The sequence below is a fragment of the Aythya fuligula genome, chromosome 1 (assembly GCF_009819795.1).
Source record: "Aythya fuligula isolate bAytFul2 chromosome 1, bAytFul2.pri, whole genome shotgun sequence".
NCBI classification, from domain to species: domain Eukaryota; kingdom Metazoa; phylum Chordata; class Aves; order Anseriformes; family Anatidae; genus Aythya; species Aythya fuligula.
In genome coordinates, this window is record NC_045559.1 from 84849009 (window position 1) to 84867088 (window position 18080).

The window sequence follows — 18080 nt, forward strand, 5'->3', positions numbered from 1 at the left end:
CACCGCGTCTGAGTGCCTTTCTTACTGGAATCACAGCAAACACTTGCACCAGCACATTACACATGACTGATACAGACCATCTGCTAACCTGTTTAACTTAAAGTCACAGCAATGATTTTGACTTTAACACAGGATCTCGTGCGTGACTCAGCACCGAACATCTCATGATGCTCTTGCCCTGTTTTCCTAGTCTCCAGCACACACAGGCTGAAAAGAAAAAGCAGAGAACTGCAGGTTGATTCCTACACGCGGCTCTTCATCATCCTATTTTCTGCTGCTTCTAGTGTGTTTACTTCGGAGGAATGCTCAAAGTCACGGATTCTCTTTTTGGTAGGTAGAGTGGACTTGCTGATTGGAGAGTGGGCTGGAAGAGAGCTTAATTCAGCTTGAATTTGAATAAGTGACCACCACTAAAAAAACAAAACAAACAAACAAAAAACAACCACCAACAACAAACCTGTAACATTCTTGATCCATGAAACTTTTGAGCAGTTTCAGGGGTGAAGACAAAAACGTACAGATGTAGAAGGCACCAAAAGCTACCTTCACGCTGAAAATAACATCCAGAACCTAAGCCAAGGTATCTGGGCTCTCAGCTTGCTACAGGTTGTTTTAACAAAAGCAAAGGAGAATGGTAAATATGTTTTATGCCAGTCATTGATAAAGTAGTAGGTTAATTATTTTATATACTACAGTGTTTATTATTTTTAATAAATCCAAAATTGAAATGCATATTTTTTCCTTAATACAACCAAAACCTACTATTTTTGTGCAACAGCTCCGCGTCTCTCCGGAATGGACTGTTCCATACAAAAGAGAAGTTTAACTACAGCAGACCATATGTGAGCCTGATTTTAACATGTGCCGTTTTAATAGGTCCTCCAGAGTCTTCGAACGAAATTGGCAGGCGTCGCCTTCATCTGGTGCCTGCGACAGCTCGGAAGGATTCTTCCCACTGAACACAAGACTCTTACAGCGCAGACATGAACGTACGGGCTACCTCACTCCTCAGCAGGGCTCCCTTTAGCGGCGGTGAGGCAGAAGCTGTGTCAGGAAAGCCTTTCTCTGCTAGGAAAGCCTCGGGAAGCAGCTCAGGTGTGCACGCCTGCTCTGCAAACACCCAGCTGGGGAGATGAATGCCTCGTCCACTTTCAGCGCCTGTGTTTAGGAAGAAATTCTCTCTCATTTATCCAGTTGTGCTATGGGAACATCCAATGTTCTGCAATGATGTTTTAAAGCAAAACCAACATTGAGATTGATTTTAGCTTCCTTCCGAAGTCTTCAAAGTAGGAGAAATGTTATAGGAGAAATGTTAGCTGCATTAATTTCTTGGGCTGCCTTTTGTTCTTATATCAGCAGTAATAACTAATGAAGAATGCCATCCTACAGTTGGCATTTTGCAGCAGAGGCAAATGAAAGATTTTACAGATTCCAACTGTGACTCGGGGAAGAGAATGGCAACAACTCAGCCTCAGAGAAAACCTGTAAGGCAGCAACTCTGGGAGTCTCAACTCAGCCTCTTCCTAGCTTTGTCACGCCAAGTTATTACCAATTACAAACCTAAGTTGGATGGATATGCACATTCATGTATGTGAATAACTTCACAAAACTTCATTGTAACACTGCCAGTTATTTCCTTTAGAGAAGAACACTGACACAATTATTGGGATTTTAATTAATTCATTCATTTTGCTGCCAGCAAATGCCAGCACATTTTATTATACATGAAAACGCTGACATTGGGATTACACAGCAAGGTTTTGGTAGCAGGGGGGGGCTGCAGGGGTGGCCTCTGTGAGAAGAGCTCAGCAGCTGCCCCACATCAGACCACAGCCAGCTCCAAAAGGGATCCTCCCCTGGCCAGAGCTGAACCCCCACAGGAGCAGGCCCTGGGCCAGAGCTGCAGCCCATGGAGAGGAGCCAACGCAGGAGCAGGGTGTCTGGGGGGAGCTGCCACCATGGGGGACCTGTGCTGGAGCAGTTTGCTCCTGGGGGATGGACCCTGTGGGACAGAGCTGTGTAGGAGCAGTGCTTGAGGAGCTGCTGCCTGTGGGCAGCCCCCAGGCTCAGCTGGGGAAGGACAGCAACCCGTGGGAGGGACCCCATGGGGAGCAGGGGCAGAGAGGGACCATGAAGACGAAGTGTTAGAAGACTGACCACAGCCCCCATTCCCCTGTGCTGCTTTGGGGAAAGAGGTAGAAGAAGGTGGATGGAGAGGAAGGTGTTTTTAGTTTTCTTTATTTTCCTATTAAATATTCTTTTTATGGTGCAAGGACGAAGAACTTCTCTTCCTGCCCAGCTCAAGGGTCTTTCCCCACTTACTCAATCCAAGATCCTCTACACTTTTGCACTAGCTTTCCTCTTAACAGAACTCTGACCTCTCTACATATTTTCAGACTAATTTTACCTCACTCACAACGATCTAGGGAATGAAGCAATTTGTTCTGGTTCCATGTGAACACACAGGGACCAGGGGCTGTTTTGCCTCAGAGCTACAACTAAATGAGGCGAACAGAGAATAAAAAACACAACCAAAACCCCAAACCACGTAACCTCGCTCTGCTGGCACCTGCACCAGTCACTCGATGCACTACGAAAACCAGAGATTATTACAGGAAGCAGGCACAAAAGCAATCACTTGTTATCTCTGCAATCCCAAACCAGAATACTCCCAGTTCTCCTTGGGTACGAGACGAAGAACAGCACTACAAAGTTAGTGGCATCTATCTCTGTGCGCTCCAAGGACTAACTTGCAGATGGTTCATCACTTGAAAGTCATAACCATCCCCATTTCATCTCTTCATTGTCTGCTCGATGCACGCCACAAAAACATGGCAATACGGATCAAAGATGCGAGAGAAGTGTCTCTCCATTTCTCAACGAAGCATTGAGCACTTATAAAGAATTTACTTCAGGGTCAAGGAAAGACAGACAAAAAAATTACAGTGAAAGCAAGAAGAAATGTTCAGAATTTGGATAAAAGCAGTCAGTGAAAGATCAGGGTACTTTATTAAAAAAAAAAAAAACCTTCTAAAAAAAAAAAAAAAACACCAAACACTGCCTTTCAAATTCAAAAACAAATCCAAAGTCTGATTTAACCCTTAAATAACAAATTGATAATGCTTTGGATTCCCCCCAAAAAAAATCCAAGATGAACATCCTGACACTAGGCAAGGGATAGAAGTTCTCTTCGGAAGGGAAGGGAACTAACATGAAGCTGCAGAAATATGCTTGATTGGTCCCCCCCAAGCTTTTTTGATCACTCACCCTATCAGTAATTTCATTTTTTTTAACGTGAACCAATTTTGAATTTTTATACATGTATTACTAGACTAATAGATTATGTATAATGAGAAAAAAAAGCCTGCTCTAGACGTCCTTCTGTCTTCCTCCCTCCCCCAAAAAGGATTCGGTACTCTCTTGCAGCTCAGTGAGGGATAGCACGTGCCTTGAGCTAAAGCAGAAATTACCAACTATGATGGCAGCAAGCCCTGCAGCTGGCATTCAGATCTGGGAAAGGGTGGAGGAGACCTCAGGTTCATGGCTTATTTTATTAGAGACTATATGTCATGACACTTGTGGAAAACTGGGAGTTGGAGGCCAAAACACAGAAAAGAATTACTGGTATAGAGGGAACTGAGCATGAATATAAGTTATTACAGAAAAAGGGTGAACCCAATCTGAAGTTTTAGAGGTGCTAGTGGATAAGAGGAAAAATGGGAAGCAAAATATTTTGACTGGGGGGAAGGGATGACATTCAACTGTCTTGTAGACTCATCAAGAAACTGAAGAAATAAGGTCCAGATAAATTTATCATGAAATGACTGCATAAGAGGTGAAGAACACCATTTTTAGACTGTTTGCTGTGAGCCAGAAAGGGCATTTCAAGGGTCTACCTTGGTTCACTTAATTTCATACTTTCTACTAAAGATTTTGAAAGTAGAACAATATACACAGGTGCAATGTACTAAATGTACTAATGAGACAGAATTGGAAAAGGTTTTTTGTAGAAACCACAATTAGAATGCAAAGCTGTCTTTACAAACTACAGAAATTGTCAGAAGTCAACCAGATGAAGTTTACTGAAGTCCAAAGCATCGTGCCTTTCACATTACTTTTACGTTACTCACCTGTACCAGCACCTTCCCTTCCATACTGCCAAAGAAAGACAGTCATAAGCTGTATAAATGCACCTTGAGATTGGCAGAATGGGGATGAAGACAGTATGCCATAACTTCATTTTTCAGACACTGCAATTTCAGGACACTTACAAGGACCTATATGGACAAGATCAAAGTGAGTGCCTGTGATTGAGACCGTACCACTAGAGATATTCTCCAACGAGATAACTTCTGAGTAAGACAGCAATTTCAAGCTCTAACTGCTATAATGTGAAAAAGAAAAAGCATATCACAAATGTATTGAAGGGTTTTGCATCACAGCTGACAGCAGTTCTTAAATGAAGAGCCATCACAAGTTGATGAATCAATGTTTTGACACTGAAAAATTGTATTGCATACCTGCATGCAAACACTGGCATATATTAAAGAAAGTGGTTTTATATAGCCTTCAAAAAAAAAAGAAATCACCAAATGCATATTTGAAATTGTCACATATTCTGATTCAGTCAGTGATCTGAAAAAAAAAAAAAAAAACTCCTACTAAAATGAATTCTCAAACATTTCTAAAACTGATGTTCCTGATTTCCCATATTGAGAAGCTTACAGGGTCTTAATGTTCCTTCCAGAACTGATTATGAACGAACACACTGACGTTAATTGCACATATCTGAGCTCTCAAGTTCCATATAGAAGGCCCAATGTGTTGTTTACTTCCTTTTGCCTTTCTTCTCCTTAAGTACATACTCACGCTCAGTACCATAACCACTTCCATCAGAGCAAGCAGGATTAGCACAACTGCAAGGAGGCAGGTGAATTTCCTTGTTAGTTAAATCTGTGCACAGTGCATTTCTAACACTTCAACTTATTTGATAGAAGAGAGGTAGTATCTAAAATTGAAATAGAGATAAGCTCTGACTCCTTTCCTTTACAGCTAATAAGACCAGCGATGAACTGATCAGCTGTACTTCACAGGGAGAGAAGCAGAGCATAAAAGACTCATTTCTGTCCCAAAGTGTCTTTAACCCAAAAGAAGACAGAAAGAGAGAAAAGAATCTCAGAAATTTGCAAACATGTTGTCTTCTAGTTAAATATCAACAACAAACAAGGAATTTTACAACAGTGCTGAAGACTAGCAGAGGCTCAGTATTTCTAAGGCATGAGTTCTACTTGTGTAGGATCTAGAGGCTCAGAGTCACACAGAAGTGGAGCCCTGAAAAAAAAAATGTACTGAGAAAGACTTTGCTTGCAAAGCTGTCAGTCTAACCAGAGAAATCAGGCAAGCGTGAAGAAAGGTGTCCTAATATTTCCCCTTTTGAAGGTAGAAACCTTAACTGTTAAGTTATACAGCCATGCAAATGTGGTAGAAGGGGGATCTCTGGAGCTCATGCCCAGTGGTTCAATCTGCAGGTTTCTACTGTGGCACCTGAATGACAGCCACCCCAGAAACATTTAGGAGGATCCCCAGACTGCATGCTGACATGAGCATGGGTTAAACTGAGGCTCTGCTGCATCTTCTGTTTTCACAACTGAAGCCATTTGTCCCTAGATGAGACTGTCACCGCTGCAGAGTTGATAACACAAGGCAGCAAACCCTTAACACTCAGACTACCGAATGTACAACAGATTGACATGATTAGGATTTCATTTCAGAGATAATATTAAGCTGCAGAGTGACCTTCATTCCTTGAAAGCAGCAAGTTCCTGTCTGCTTTACAAGTTAGGGCTTTCAGCTCCAGGCAGGCTAAGACGAACCACCAAGGCATTTACCAGCCACAAACCCCTGGCCAGCAGGACGGACGAGGTGCAGGCTGAACACACACCTCGGCAGAAACGTTCTGGTGTGGCCACCCAAGGTTTGGTCATTACATAAAAAAATTATATGCGTAAAAAATGTATGGTAATTGTGCTGAGCACAGCCTGCCTTGAGTTAAATACCTTAAAATGCCCCAAAGAATCAAGCCAAATACAGAGACAGCTCTTCTGCACAGAAACAGCATCTTCTGAAAATTTTAGCTTATATAAAACCAAATATAGCAGATGAAGATTATTTCGTTTTTCTTGCTTCATTAGTTCCTTTGCAACATATATTTTTAAGGATTTTACAAGAGTATTTGTGTATATATACCGGCCAACTTAATTATAACTGTTACTGACTCCTCATATAAAAATGGGGATTTGTAAAATTGATGTAGTCTGTTCCCAGCAATAAACGTGATTTATTCCTATGATCTTGTTCGCAAAGCAGAGAGAACAATTAAGACAGCCATCCCTCCATCTCAGGTTGAATGAAGCATCACAAATCACCTAATCCTTTGTCTTTTATGGTCAAGCTATAACCTTGTCCTCCACTCACTGCAGCGGTGTACTATAGGTGCTTTGCTTGAGGCCCGAGGACAGGCAAGCAAACGCCTTTTAAGACCAGCTTCACCAACTGAATGCAATTATTATGGAAATAAAAAAGCAGGTCTCTTCTCTTGACTCCAGAGAATTATATCCCGAAGTTGCTAATGATCTCTTCACAACTTAAAACTGCAGCGTTCAGATATTCCCATAAACACTGACATTAGGGTTCATAGTCAGTCTTGCAGTAGAACTGTAACACATTTTTCTTCTTGTCAGTGAGAGCGTGCCCAGGAGCAGGGCAGTTTAATCCTCTCAGCAAGCGGGGCCACACCAGTGGAGACCAACAGCGAAGGTAACACAGGAAAGACAGCCTGCCTTAGCACCACATGGCAGTGCGACCAAGAAGCGAATCAGGCACATTTAATTCCTCAGGAACAAGCAGGAGAATAAGAATAAGACTACTGAACAGCTTCAGAGGAAGAAAATGTTTGACTGTGAAGGGGAAGTTTTTGTTTTTTTTTTTCCATGATCCATTTTCAGATGGGCTTTATCTGAGCTATTTTACATTACTGAGCTTGCTCCTGTTCTGCCAAAGCAGCTGCCTATTTCCTTCCGACTCCCAGATTTCCTTTAATCATTGAAGACACGATGCTGTGTTCTGATGAAATGCCTTTCCTGGCCATTCCTGATGGAGGGAATTAAAAGCCTTGCCAATCCTTTTGAAATGCAAATCTTCACCAAATAGGTTTCATGCCTCTCGCTACCGTTGCTTTTCCCTGAAGAGCACATTGGGGTGGAACAGCAAAAGGATTGCTTATCTTCTAAAATGAATATTGTCTTGCACTTGCCACCCCCTAATCTCCCACTCTCATTTTCATCTTTCTTCCTCCCCAAATCTCACATTTCTGAAGCAAGAAAGCTTCTGTTACCTCCAGGTGACAATAAAGCTTGATCCTCCAGCAGCAAAATCATTAATTCTCTTATCTACATAGCCAATACGGCTACACAGATTTTTTTCTTTCAAACATCAACAATTTCTGTTAACTGTTGAGACCTTAACAGTGCAAAGACCCAGCCAAAACACATCTTCTCGTATTAACAGAAAAAATATCCTCTACTCCTTTTTGCAGAGTATGGGAAACGCGTTTTAATTAAAAAGGAGTGTAATTAGAATGAGGAAGAAGCACATAGACCCATAATCTAGTATAGGACAAGAGAAAAAGAAAATGGTGAACCTTGACTCTCCCGGGGGACAGCAGTGGTGTAAATACATCAGCATGAAAGCTCCAAGCAGAGTTTTGTTCTTCTGCTTCAATTTCAGCCCACAGTTGTGGGGGATGATGCAGGGAAAAGGATAATCACTTCCCAAAGTAAGAGTTGAGTGTTTTGTGCAGCAGGACAGAGCTCTCAAGAGTAAAATCTTATACGCTGCAGGACGTTCACATGAAGTCACTGATGAAGGCTACACAGAATCACTACCACGGTTAAAGCAAGACTGATAAACACAGGGAGAAATGTGTTTATGAGCAGCTGTATGGTGACAGAAGAGGACTTTTTTTCTGCATTTCTGGAACCGAAATTAAGAAATTTACACTATTTGACAATGACAAGCTAGATATCATGAACTGTTCCTGGTGGTGCTAAGCTTTCAACAAATTCCAACAGAAATGTTCACATTCAGAGCTGATAAGTGACTAGCAGCATGTTCAACAACACTAAACCTTACCTTATTTGTGGCTTTATTTTGTAACGGAACTCAAGAACAAAAAAGGAAGCGATGAACAGCCTACCTACATGCCATCCCAACTGCACCTATTTCTCCGAAAACATAGTAGGAAACAGAATGAGTACCATTGCTTGTGGAGCAGTTTTGTCCCTTCAAGTAGTTTAAACGCAAGACTGTCCAACACTGGCACACCCTGGGGGTTCTCCATTTCATTGTGCAAGTTTTGGCACTTTTGGGTAAAGATAGTAACAACAACCAACATGAAGTAGGTAAAGGATTCTCTAGCAGAATTTGCACTTGCGTGCCTCCCCCCACCTTTTTTCAAGTCACTTCGCTGTAGGCATCTATGCTGTGCCCGTATTTCTCCATAGATTTACTGACATCAGCATTACCTGCGACACGAACGCACGCAGCTTCACAGCAGTCACCCACTCTTTGGAAAATCAGCCCTCCAATTTCTTGTCCCAAAACATCAGAGGGGTAGAAGGAACCAGCAGCTTTCCATTAAGACCAAATTCAATATTGCTTTTAACTCGAGGCTGCTGTCGGTGACCTCAACTCCATCCTCCACATTTAAGACCCCGAGCAAATCTGGCCGGGACACAACTAATGCTTACTCTTGTAAATGAAAGGAAGCAGATCTTGTGATTTGGCAGGGCACACGTGGACTGCAACTGCAAGAAGTGTACGTTTGGCATGTACAGTGATGGCATTATTGCCAGTTATCAAGCATTTCAGCAGGACACCTGCCGCAGTTTCACTTGGCGTGCTTCTGCAAGCAACTTCTGCCTCGCAATACTCAGCTGCTTTGGAAACTGGCTAGGAGAAACCGTGTTCTCATTGGCACCCCCGCAGCACAATTGATCAGATCGCTATAGAAACCCCATGTTTCTCACTCATTCATACAATTGATATTTCTTCGTAAGCTGGAAAGTGAGTCTGAACTGCCATGATAACAGAAAGAACAGCTTGAATGCTGCCAGAGGGGAAGTTGTTAATTTTTCAGACAGTGCAAGAGATTAGTGGCAAAGGGTACTTGTCCGAGCTCGCAGATTAAGGTTCAGATGCACACCCCTTAAACACAGAACTGAGCGACACTAAGGACCAACTCTGACCTTCTTTTCAACACATTAAAAAAAACCAAAACAACACACACATACCTTTCAAGTATAAAAAAGCAAAAAACCCCACCCTCCATGATGTTATGCTTTCTATTTATCATAGAATCATTAAGGTTGGAAAAGCCCTCCTGGACCATCTGGTCCAACCATCCCCCTACCACCAATATCACCCACTAAACCATGTCCCCAAGCACCACATCCAACCTTTCCCTGAACACCCCCAGGGACAGTGACACCACCACCTCCCCAGGTAACCCGTCCCAATGCCTGACCGCTCTTTCTGAGCAGAAATGTCTCCTCATTTCCAGAGGACCTACTTTTCATACTCAAAACAAGTCAAAACTCCTCTAGACATGGAATTGGTTTTAGGTAATCACTCTAGGCATCTTTCATTTGTCTTCTAGGGCTTGTGTACAGCTTAGCAACATTTTCAAGACTATGTCTACATCCGTTTGGTTTAACTGCATTTTTTTTCAGGGCTCCAAAAGACAGCTTCAGAACATACTGTCAGGCGTCTTGAAGAACTGCTAGATGACCAAAGCTACTTTGCCATTGCACCTCACTCTCTAGGACTTGCAAATAGCTGAACTGAAGCTAATGAAACCTACACAATGAAGCATTTGGTGGGAAAGCCCCGTTACCACCTAGTTCCCAACGTCATAAGGCTTGTCTACAGACTCATGAAAGATTGAGACAGAGATGCCTGCTCCACTTTGCTGTTGCTTCACTGCAGCTTTCTGGTTTTGCCCACCATAAGCATAGCATTTCTGTGCCATCTCAGCACTGACAATGCACCAGCACCATGCCTACCTGGCACATGTGCTCCGAGACCTATTTCCATATGGGATGGACACACTCAGGCCTCCAACCTCTGCCCAATTAGCAGCGCTTGGGGAGCAAACACACTGCAGGTCTTCATTTGAAAAAGAAAAAGGCAATGGCTTTTGCACAGCTGTGCAGAGAGACCAGGGACCCAGTCAGCAGTTTCAAGCACACTGTATGGCAAACAAGCTAATCAGCTCTGTCAGGGGGCACAGCAGGTGTCAGGGGAGAATGAGGCAGGGAGGGTGCTCTGAGGGCACGGCAATGCTGTAGCTCCCTCTGATCACAGGCTGCAGTGTATATGCAGAATTGTCCGCGTATGTGTATTTCGCAGGCATAGTTTAAGCAGCAAAAGACAGAAAATTCAAAAGGTGTCAACCAAATTTGACGTGCTGCATTACGGAAAAACAACATCACACTGAATTTCATGCTATAGTTCTCCCTTCCTGCTGACCTGGGTTTGCAATTAAGAGAAGGGGAGCAATCTAGTATCTTAAATATAAAAAAAAAAAAAAAAAAAAAAAAGCACCTTCAGAAGCACTTGGTGTTACCTCGAGGAGCACCATGAGTTACTCATTCATCTCACTGTGCTGGCTGCTTTTAGCCCAATTGCATGAAAAATGCTGTAACGATTTCTGAACAGTCAAAGACATTTCTCTCTTGAAAAGGTAAATTAAACATTCCAAAAAAAAAAAAAGGACTGCATTAGACAAATTATTGATCGTTCAGAAGTACCAGATGATTTAATACATATTCAGTATAAAACTGGGAGAGGAATGCTTTCCTCTTCTTAATAAGAGCCATTTCTACTCCAGCTCATTAGCACAATGTCAGCAGCTCCAAACTGAAGGGGTTCTTCCTCCTGTCCTACTATGCACAGGCTGAGCCAGACAGCAAGCACAGGAAGACCTAAGTGGACAGAAGTAGTATCCAAAGAAATTCCTATTTATTTTTTTTGTTTGTTTTAAAAACACTCCAACCAAGAAGATGGAGCCGCAACACCAAGCAGGCCCACATACTATTCCCTCAAATTGCATCCAGCTGTAGAAACACCACACAAGTAACAGGATCCTAGACGTGCTCCTGATCCAAGTGAAAAACAGATGCCCGTGCCCATAAGGCTGACACTCTGCAGACGCTATTACCAAGCATGCAGTTTCAAAAGAACAGCGAGTTAATAGAGTAAAAGATAGGAACGCTGCAGTCCAGCTTTCAGGATATCACTGCAAATGGTTTTGCAACATTCACAGATCCTAGAGATCTTATTGTTATCTATTTCAATTTGCAAAGCCAGAAGAAAAGTTAAAGTGATAACCGTTACTTGAAGGGCAACTATTTCCTGCACTGCTAATAATACGATGTTCTTTGCAGACAAAAATGCTATCAATACTATAAATATGGGCTTGCATTTATCAGATAGATTAAAAAAAAAAAAAAGAGAGAGACAGCACACCAGCCAGAAGACAATTTGGAATACAGGGAATCAGTTTGCCAGCAGTCTACAGGCAACAGCTCCACTGAGTCTCTGATTTTGCCTCCAAAGAGGCCCTTACAGCCCTCACGTTCAGCACAGCACCGGCTCCAGCACTACTGCCACCCGTTTTTCCATCAAGCTGAGTGACCCACAGGGGGACCAAAGGGTACATGAGAAGAAGCGGCCAGCTTGTACTCATCCCCTTCAGGTTGCAGATATAATCTACAAATCCCTTGTAAGGCATTCTGAAGAGTATTCTTACTTTCAGAAAAGCCTGCATTAATTCTGATGTTTTTCTCAGTTTTTCTTTCCCTGTAGCTCCAGGCCTTATCATTCTGAAGCAGAATAAAGCTGACAGGAGCACTCTTGCAGCTTTTGCCAGAAATTTGAATAGAAACAGTGAAACTAAGTGGAGTATGGGCAGTTTCCCTCTGTTGGCATTTGCCAAAAGCTTTATGTGGGAGCACAGACAAGGAAAATGTGCCTGTAAAGTCAAGAAAAGTCACACGGAAGGGTTTACATACAGTTGGGAAGCTAACTAAAAGACAAAAAAATCTTCAGAGAATGTGATGTTACAAACTGACTTGCTCTCAACTGTTTCTTTTTCAGGGAAAGTTTCTGGTATGCCAATTTACAAAGATTAAGTCCTGGTTTGGGCAGGTAAAGCTGTGAACTGTAGTAGTAGTAATATGATATAGCACATACATGGCAGTACAGGGCAAATGAAGCTAACCAGAGTGCCTGTTCTGAAAAATTAGTCGACCTAAAGAACAAGAATCAACAGCAAAAAGAACAAATACAGGATTGACTACATAGCATGAATATGTGGAATGAATCGTTCTTCAGGATTTCTTTTTTTTTCTAATGGCTGAAAGGGAGAGAATACAAAGATGTACCAGAAACGGGCAAGGGAGCTCCTGAAGAAAAAGGCGAAAAAAAGACAACAACAAAACAAACAGGGAGAAGGGGGAACATAAGAAAAAATAACAGAACAGGCTCAGAAGCAATTTGAATCAGATCAGGAAGATTTGAAGATAGTGGAAGAACTTGCCTGAGGAAGCAGAAATTCAGAACAAGGAGAGAAGTCAGATGTGTTCTGAATAGCTCACTGGGGATGAAGCAAGGAGCCGGCAGTGGCTCCAGAAATCTACACACAAGACCAAGGCAAAAATCAAGGACTGGTCAAATTCCCCATCTCAGTAACAGGGCTCAAATCATACAAAAGCTCAGCTGAATGCATGAATGTGATAGTGAGGTGCCTCGTGACAGGTAGAGAGAGCCAGCCTCTGAACATGTTCCATGCAAGTCTGTTATGAAGTACACAAATTACATGAGTGACAGGAAAACAAGTGGGGTTAAAGCGAAATTCAATGTGTTGGCTCCCCTTCTAGAAAACTGATACTGGCACTTTCAATCCATTCTTCCCAGATTACATTTGGTATCAGCACACAGAGTAAGACTCTGATACTCAGGAAACTCCTACTACAGTGCGCCTTCAGGAGCAGTAGGGCAGCCATACCCAAAGTCATTCATTTGGTCCAAACCAGGACCAAACTGTGTGAGGGCAGAGTGCAGGTAAGTTCCTAGCTGCTATCATTCCCAAAAAGACTCTAGCAAGTACAGCCACAATTAAAAACATTGCAACAGCATCATATTTCCAATTCCTGCTGGATATCCTGATACAGTTCAGTATTTAGAATACATAAGGAAATCCATGGCTTAGTATCAGCCACTGTAATGCACTTCAGGATCTTGTTTCTCTCACTCCTTCACTTCAGCCCCACTCTCCCTATTCCAGTTTCCAGTCACAGTTTCTTTCAAACTGACCTTGAATTTGACAGGCAACTCCAACACTACCCTAGATTTACAAATATGATTATGGTATGAGAACAGGATACATTACAGATCTTCCTCAACCAGACCCACTTAATCATGCTACAGAACACACATCCATGAAAAAAATTTCTATTTTTGTGACATTCAACAAATTAATCAACCCAAGCCTGTACATATAGAGGAAAGAAGACAGCTCCCTCTACTGGGTGAGACAATGCAGCTCCTTGGATCCCCCCTCCCAGCCTCCACAGAACATACTTGCACATATTCAAACCTCTGAGATTTTTATTTTTTTTAAAACCAATCCACACGATAGCATCTAATTGCTTAGATTGCTCTAAAATTTCAAGAACTGCCCTACAGAAATTTCTGTAGTTTCTACACTTAAAAGCACAAAGAAGAAAAATCTTCCCCAAAGTCTGTGGAAGATGCAGATGAAAGTCATACCAGCAACTTATGTCAGTGTCCATTGTCAGCCCAGGTCAGGAAGCAGCCAGTTCGGCTCTGTTACTCACAGCACGCGTTTAACACTTGACTTTTCTTACTGTAACTCAATTAATCTTTTTCTTGTACATCTCTGCCTCAAGAGAGGGCCCTTACCTTGTTTAAGGGAATGGCTGCAGCTTTCTACCTGCGTGAGGCTTCATCACAATAGCAGCTGCAGGTGATTGCTAGCATGTATGCAGAACAAAGCTATGAAATATCAGAGCACAGGTCAGACTGCAGTCGGTGACACAAAGGAAAAGGAATGATCAGTTTTTCAAGCGTTCATAACAGGATCTTCTAGGAAGACTACAATCTTTTTCCTTTCTCAATCAACCCTCCTGAAACACGGGGCTCAAAGTAACACTTCAGTCACGTAGCATTAGCTTTTTTCTTTCTGTAGATCTCAACACATTCAAAGTGGGTGAGAACTGTCAGCTCAGTGCAGGAGGCCAGTCTGAAGCAATTCCTGACGAGCCTGCTGTCAGGTCAATAGATAGAACAGAAATCTGAAACCTTATGAATCAAAAGTTCTTCCTACATGTTTTTAATTGCAATTAGCTGTGTGAAACGAGTCCAATCTTTCCATACACAAAAATACTCTCTTCTGCAGGACTCTAGGTTATTCACCTTCTTATACAGGAAAGGCCTGGAAAGATAGATGCAACTTCCAAGTCATCACTGCAGGACTCTACAGTAAAGCCCAACCCTAGCTGCATAAGGCCAACTGGTTACATCTCAATTGCACTAAGAGCAGAATTCACCCAAGTGAAAGCTATGAATGTTATTAATTTTTATTACCAGTTCTCCAAGTACAGTCAGAACATTAACTGAACTTATTTTGCATTGCTTACATCATTTGGCATAGAAGACTAAAAATGCTCTGTGTTTTTGAGTTCCAGGAAAGCAGAAGAAAAGACAGAAGATGGCCAGAGATTCTCATGCAAGTTCCCAACGTCAAGGCACAGGGAAGCTACAAACCCAGCACAGGTACAGCACTGCACATCCCAGTAAAGTACATAGGTAATATGACTTGGGAAAATACTCGCTTCTGCATGTCCTCAGTAACTTCTTACAGGGAAAAAAAACAACAACAACCAACCTACAAAAATCTCTGCTGTCTTTCCCATTTTTTAAAATTATTTTTTGATGTTGTTGTTTTGTGTTTGTTTTTTTTTTTCTTCAAAATTATTTCAGAAATTATACTCACAAATGGAGTAAAACAGATCTGAAGCAAGACCTCCATCTGAGGGCCCGTACCCTACAGGTAACCTATACAAACCAGACCTCTGCTAAAGCTGAGAGACAGGTTGATGCTGTGGTAACTGAAGAGCACTACAAACCCGAGGTACGGACAGAGCTCACAAGTCACGCTTCACAAATCGAAACAGAACGATTACAGGCAGAGAGGCTCAAAACCTTCCTACCATCACTGTCAGGGAAGGGAAGCTGACTGCCATTTTAAGTGCAGCCTGGCATAGCCTAGCAGAGAGGATGCTTTCCATGCTCTACCTGCTCCATGGACCTCTTTGGCCCTGCGTTTTGATTCACAACATTTTATTAATGTGGCTGCAGCCCAGGTCAGCCCTGACTGAAATTGTGAGGCTTTCAGTTATCCTCCAACTTTGCCTTTCAACTTAAGGGCAAAGGCATCCTTGGAACAGTCCAGTGAACCTGGAACCTCCACACCTCTTCCAGAGTTCTCTCTGCAAGAGACCCGAATGGGTCTCAGGTCTTTTCTAAGAGGAGATTCCAGAGGGCAGTGGAGGCATGTGGCCAACACAATCCACTGCAACGTAACTTTGAAAAAAATGAAAGCTGTCCGCAGGAGAAAGAATTTAAAAGGAAACATTAAAGAGCACCAAGAAACTAGTTCAGAAGGTAGAGGCCTGACACCCAACCTCTGCTCCCTGTCTTCCCCCCAGGATAAACCCAGATTAGAGAGGCAAAGTAGGATCTCATCAGGTGCAGGTGTTTTTCCTTTTATTCCCTAGCACAGAAGACACAAAGCATTTTGCCTGCCCCTTTGACACCCAGGAATGACTCTGCTTTTGTATGCATGAGACAGATACACACCTCCACTGAGGCACGCACTTGGCAAAAAAAATTGTTTACTCCCAAGCACAGACAAGTCTGGAATTAATTTAACTTCCGTGAGAATGGTTTACACTAGGGAAGCCAGGTTGTACAGCATAATGAAATGGCTAGAAGCAAATTAAACAGTAACAGTTCACTCCCCGCATGCCCATATCTATAGTACAAATTTCCTGCATATAAAACTCCATGATTTGTGTGTCCTCTCTGCAAACAAGAAGTCATGCAGCTTTAAAGGCAAGACCAGGTTACACCAAAAAGCCAGCTTCTTCCAAAAAGGACAGCTCCCCTTACTCAACCTTGAGTTTGATTGGGGTAAGACTTCCATTTCTCTACTGCTTGTCACTCAGCTTACCACCAAGCGTTTTACCAAAATTGCTATTTGCCTGTACAGATTCTGCAAGAACCACTGCAACCATTACCAAAACAAACAGCAGTGGGGCAGTAAAACATGACATTATTTTTGTGCAACGTTTTTACAGTACTTTGATATTCAGACACTTACCACATGCAGAAACATTATCTCGACCTTCTGCCAAGCTCAGGAGAATTATCCTAAGACTTTCCTTAAAGCCTGGCACTAAGGAAGGAGAAAGCCAGAGCATTGTTACTGTATCTTACCTGTCCTGGGGTCAAAGAGCTGGTTGGCCTCCAGGTCTGTGAAAGTGCTGAAGCAAATGGGGCATTTAAAAGAGGCGCGATTGGTGGAGTCCCTTTCGTCCGTCTCAATCCTCCTCCTCATGTGGTCCAGCTTGTACTTCACCACGTTAACCAGCAGGCGGTAGTTGATGAAGTAATAGTTGTGACGGGTGGTTTTCCCATCTGGAGCCGTCTCGACCCTCATCCTGCATTTGATGAACTTGTCACCCTTGAGGGTGTTGAGGACAGCCCGCAATTGCTTCCTGTCAAATTTCAGGAGCTCTAACATGTCCTCTTCCTTCACACAGGGGTTTCGGATGAGGATGTCCAGAGCCAAAGCATGTTCAATGCCATAAAACCCACGCACAACATACTTGGCAAGGCGTTTGAGAGCGGCAGGGACCTCAGTGAGGACGTCTGGGTCAGTCATAGCAGGTTCAGAGCTTGAGCTTCATGTAAACTGCAATGAGAAAAGGCAGATGGATTCATAACCAGTCTTCTGACTTCAGCAGTTTGCATGCATCTTTCTTACAGCTAAGGAAAGGATGGGATGTTCTCCGTTTCCCTTTCCCCAACCCTGATCTTTCCCCTTGGTTGTTAATATCTATTCTACAGAAGTAGAATTTGGAAATGGCACTTCTAATTTATAACAGGATGATGGAAAACAAAAGCACGCAAATTGCTACCACAACATTCAGCAGATTTCAGTTCTACCCAAAGCTGGAATAAGAAAACTCTCTCGAAGCTGAGTCCAGTACAGAACTTCAGGATCAGCTGAGACTTGTGTCCTGGTGGAAAGACTACAGCAAAAAAGGACCTCGGATGGCCCAAGAAAGTGGGATAGGTCTATAGCCCTACTGCATGTCCCTCCATCCCATTATAAATATCCCTGCCTGCTTCTGTTCCTCAAACATCACTGGATAGCAACACTATGTGAGGACAGCTTGCTAGTACAGACAGGTACACTTTCAAACAAAAGCTCCCATCAGAAGAGACAGGCTTTTTCCTTACTTTCTGATAAGTACATCTTGGTCAGCTGTCTGCAGCATGAAAACTATTAGCACTATCAATCACTACCTAACAGACCAATTGAGCTTTGATCACAGGTGGACACACGTGTCCTTCCACAGGACTGATCCTGCATTTGAAGTCCCATGTTCAGCCCTTAGAAGCCCGCGTGTAATGCAACAGGATAAGCAAAGCAAAGTTCAAGACATACTGAACACAGCAAGATTCTGTTTAAGAGATAAATACTTCATAAACTTACTGTGCTGTGACAAGGCAGATTTTGAAATACTGTATTTTCACTTTGTTTTTTCTTTACCTCAACGTAAAGTGCCACAACTAGTCATATCAACTGCATGACCCTGTGCCATACAAAGATCAATACATAGAATCAGATCATGCAAGGAATTCCTCAT

At 42.6% G+C, this 18080-nt stretch overlaps 1 protein-coding gene across 1 annotated transcript in view; it reads right to left on the reverse strand.

Annotated features, from left to right (window-relative positions):
* The window catches only part of GTF2E1 (general transcription factor IIE subunit 1), a 45240-nt gene that overhangs the window by 20095 nt on the left and 7065 nt on the right, over positions 1-18080 (reverse strand). The window contains exon 2 of the mRNA XM_032207931.1: positions 16642-17119. Within this exon, the coding sequence (XP_032063822.1) occupies positions 16642-17089 (448 nt within the window). The 5' untranslated portion in view covers positions 17090-17119. The remainder of the gene's footprint in view (positions 1-16641; positions 17120-18080) is intronic.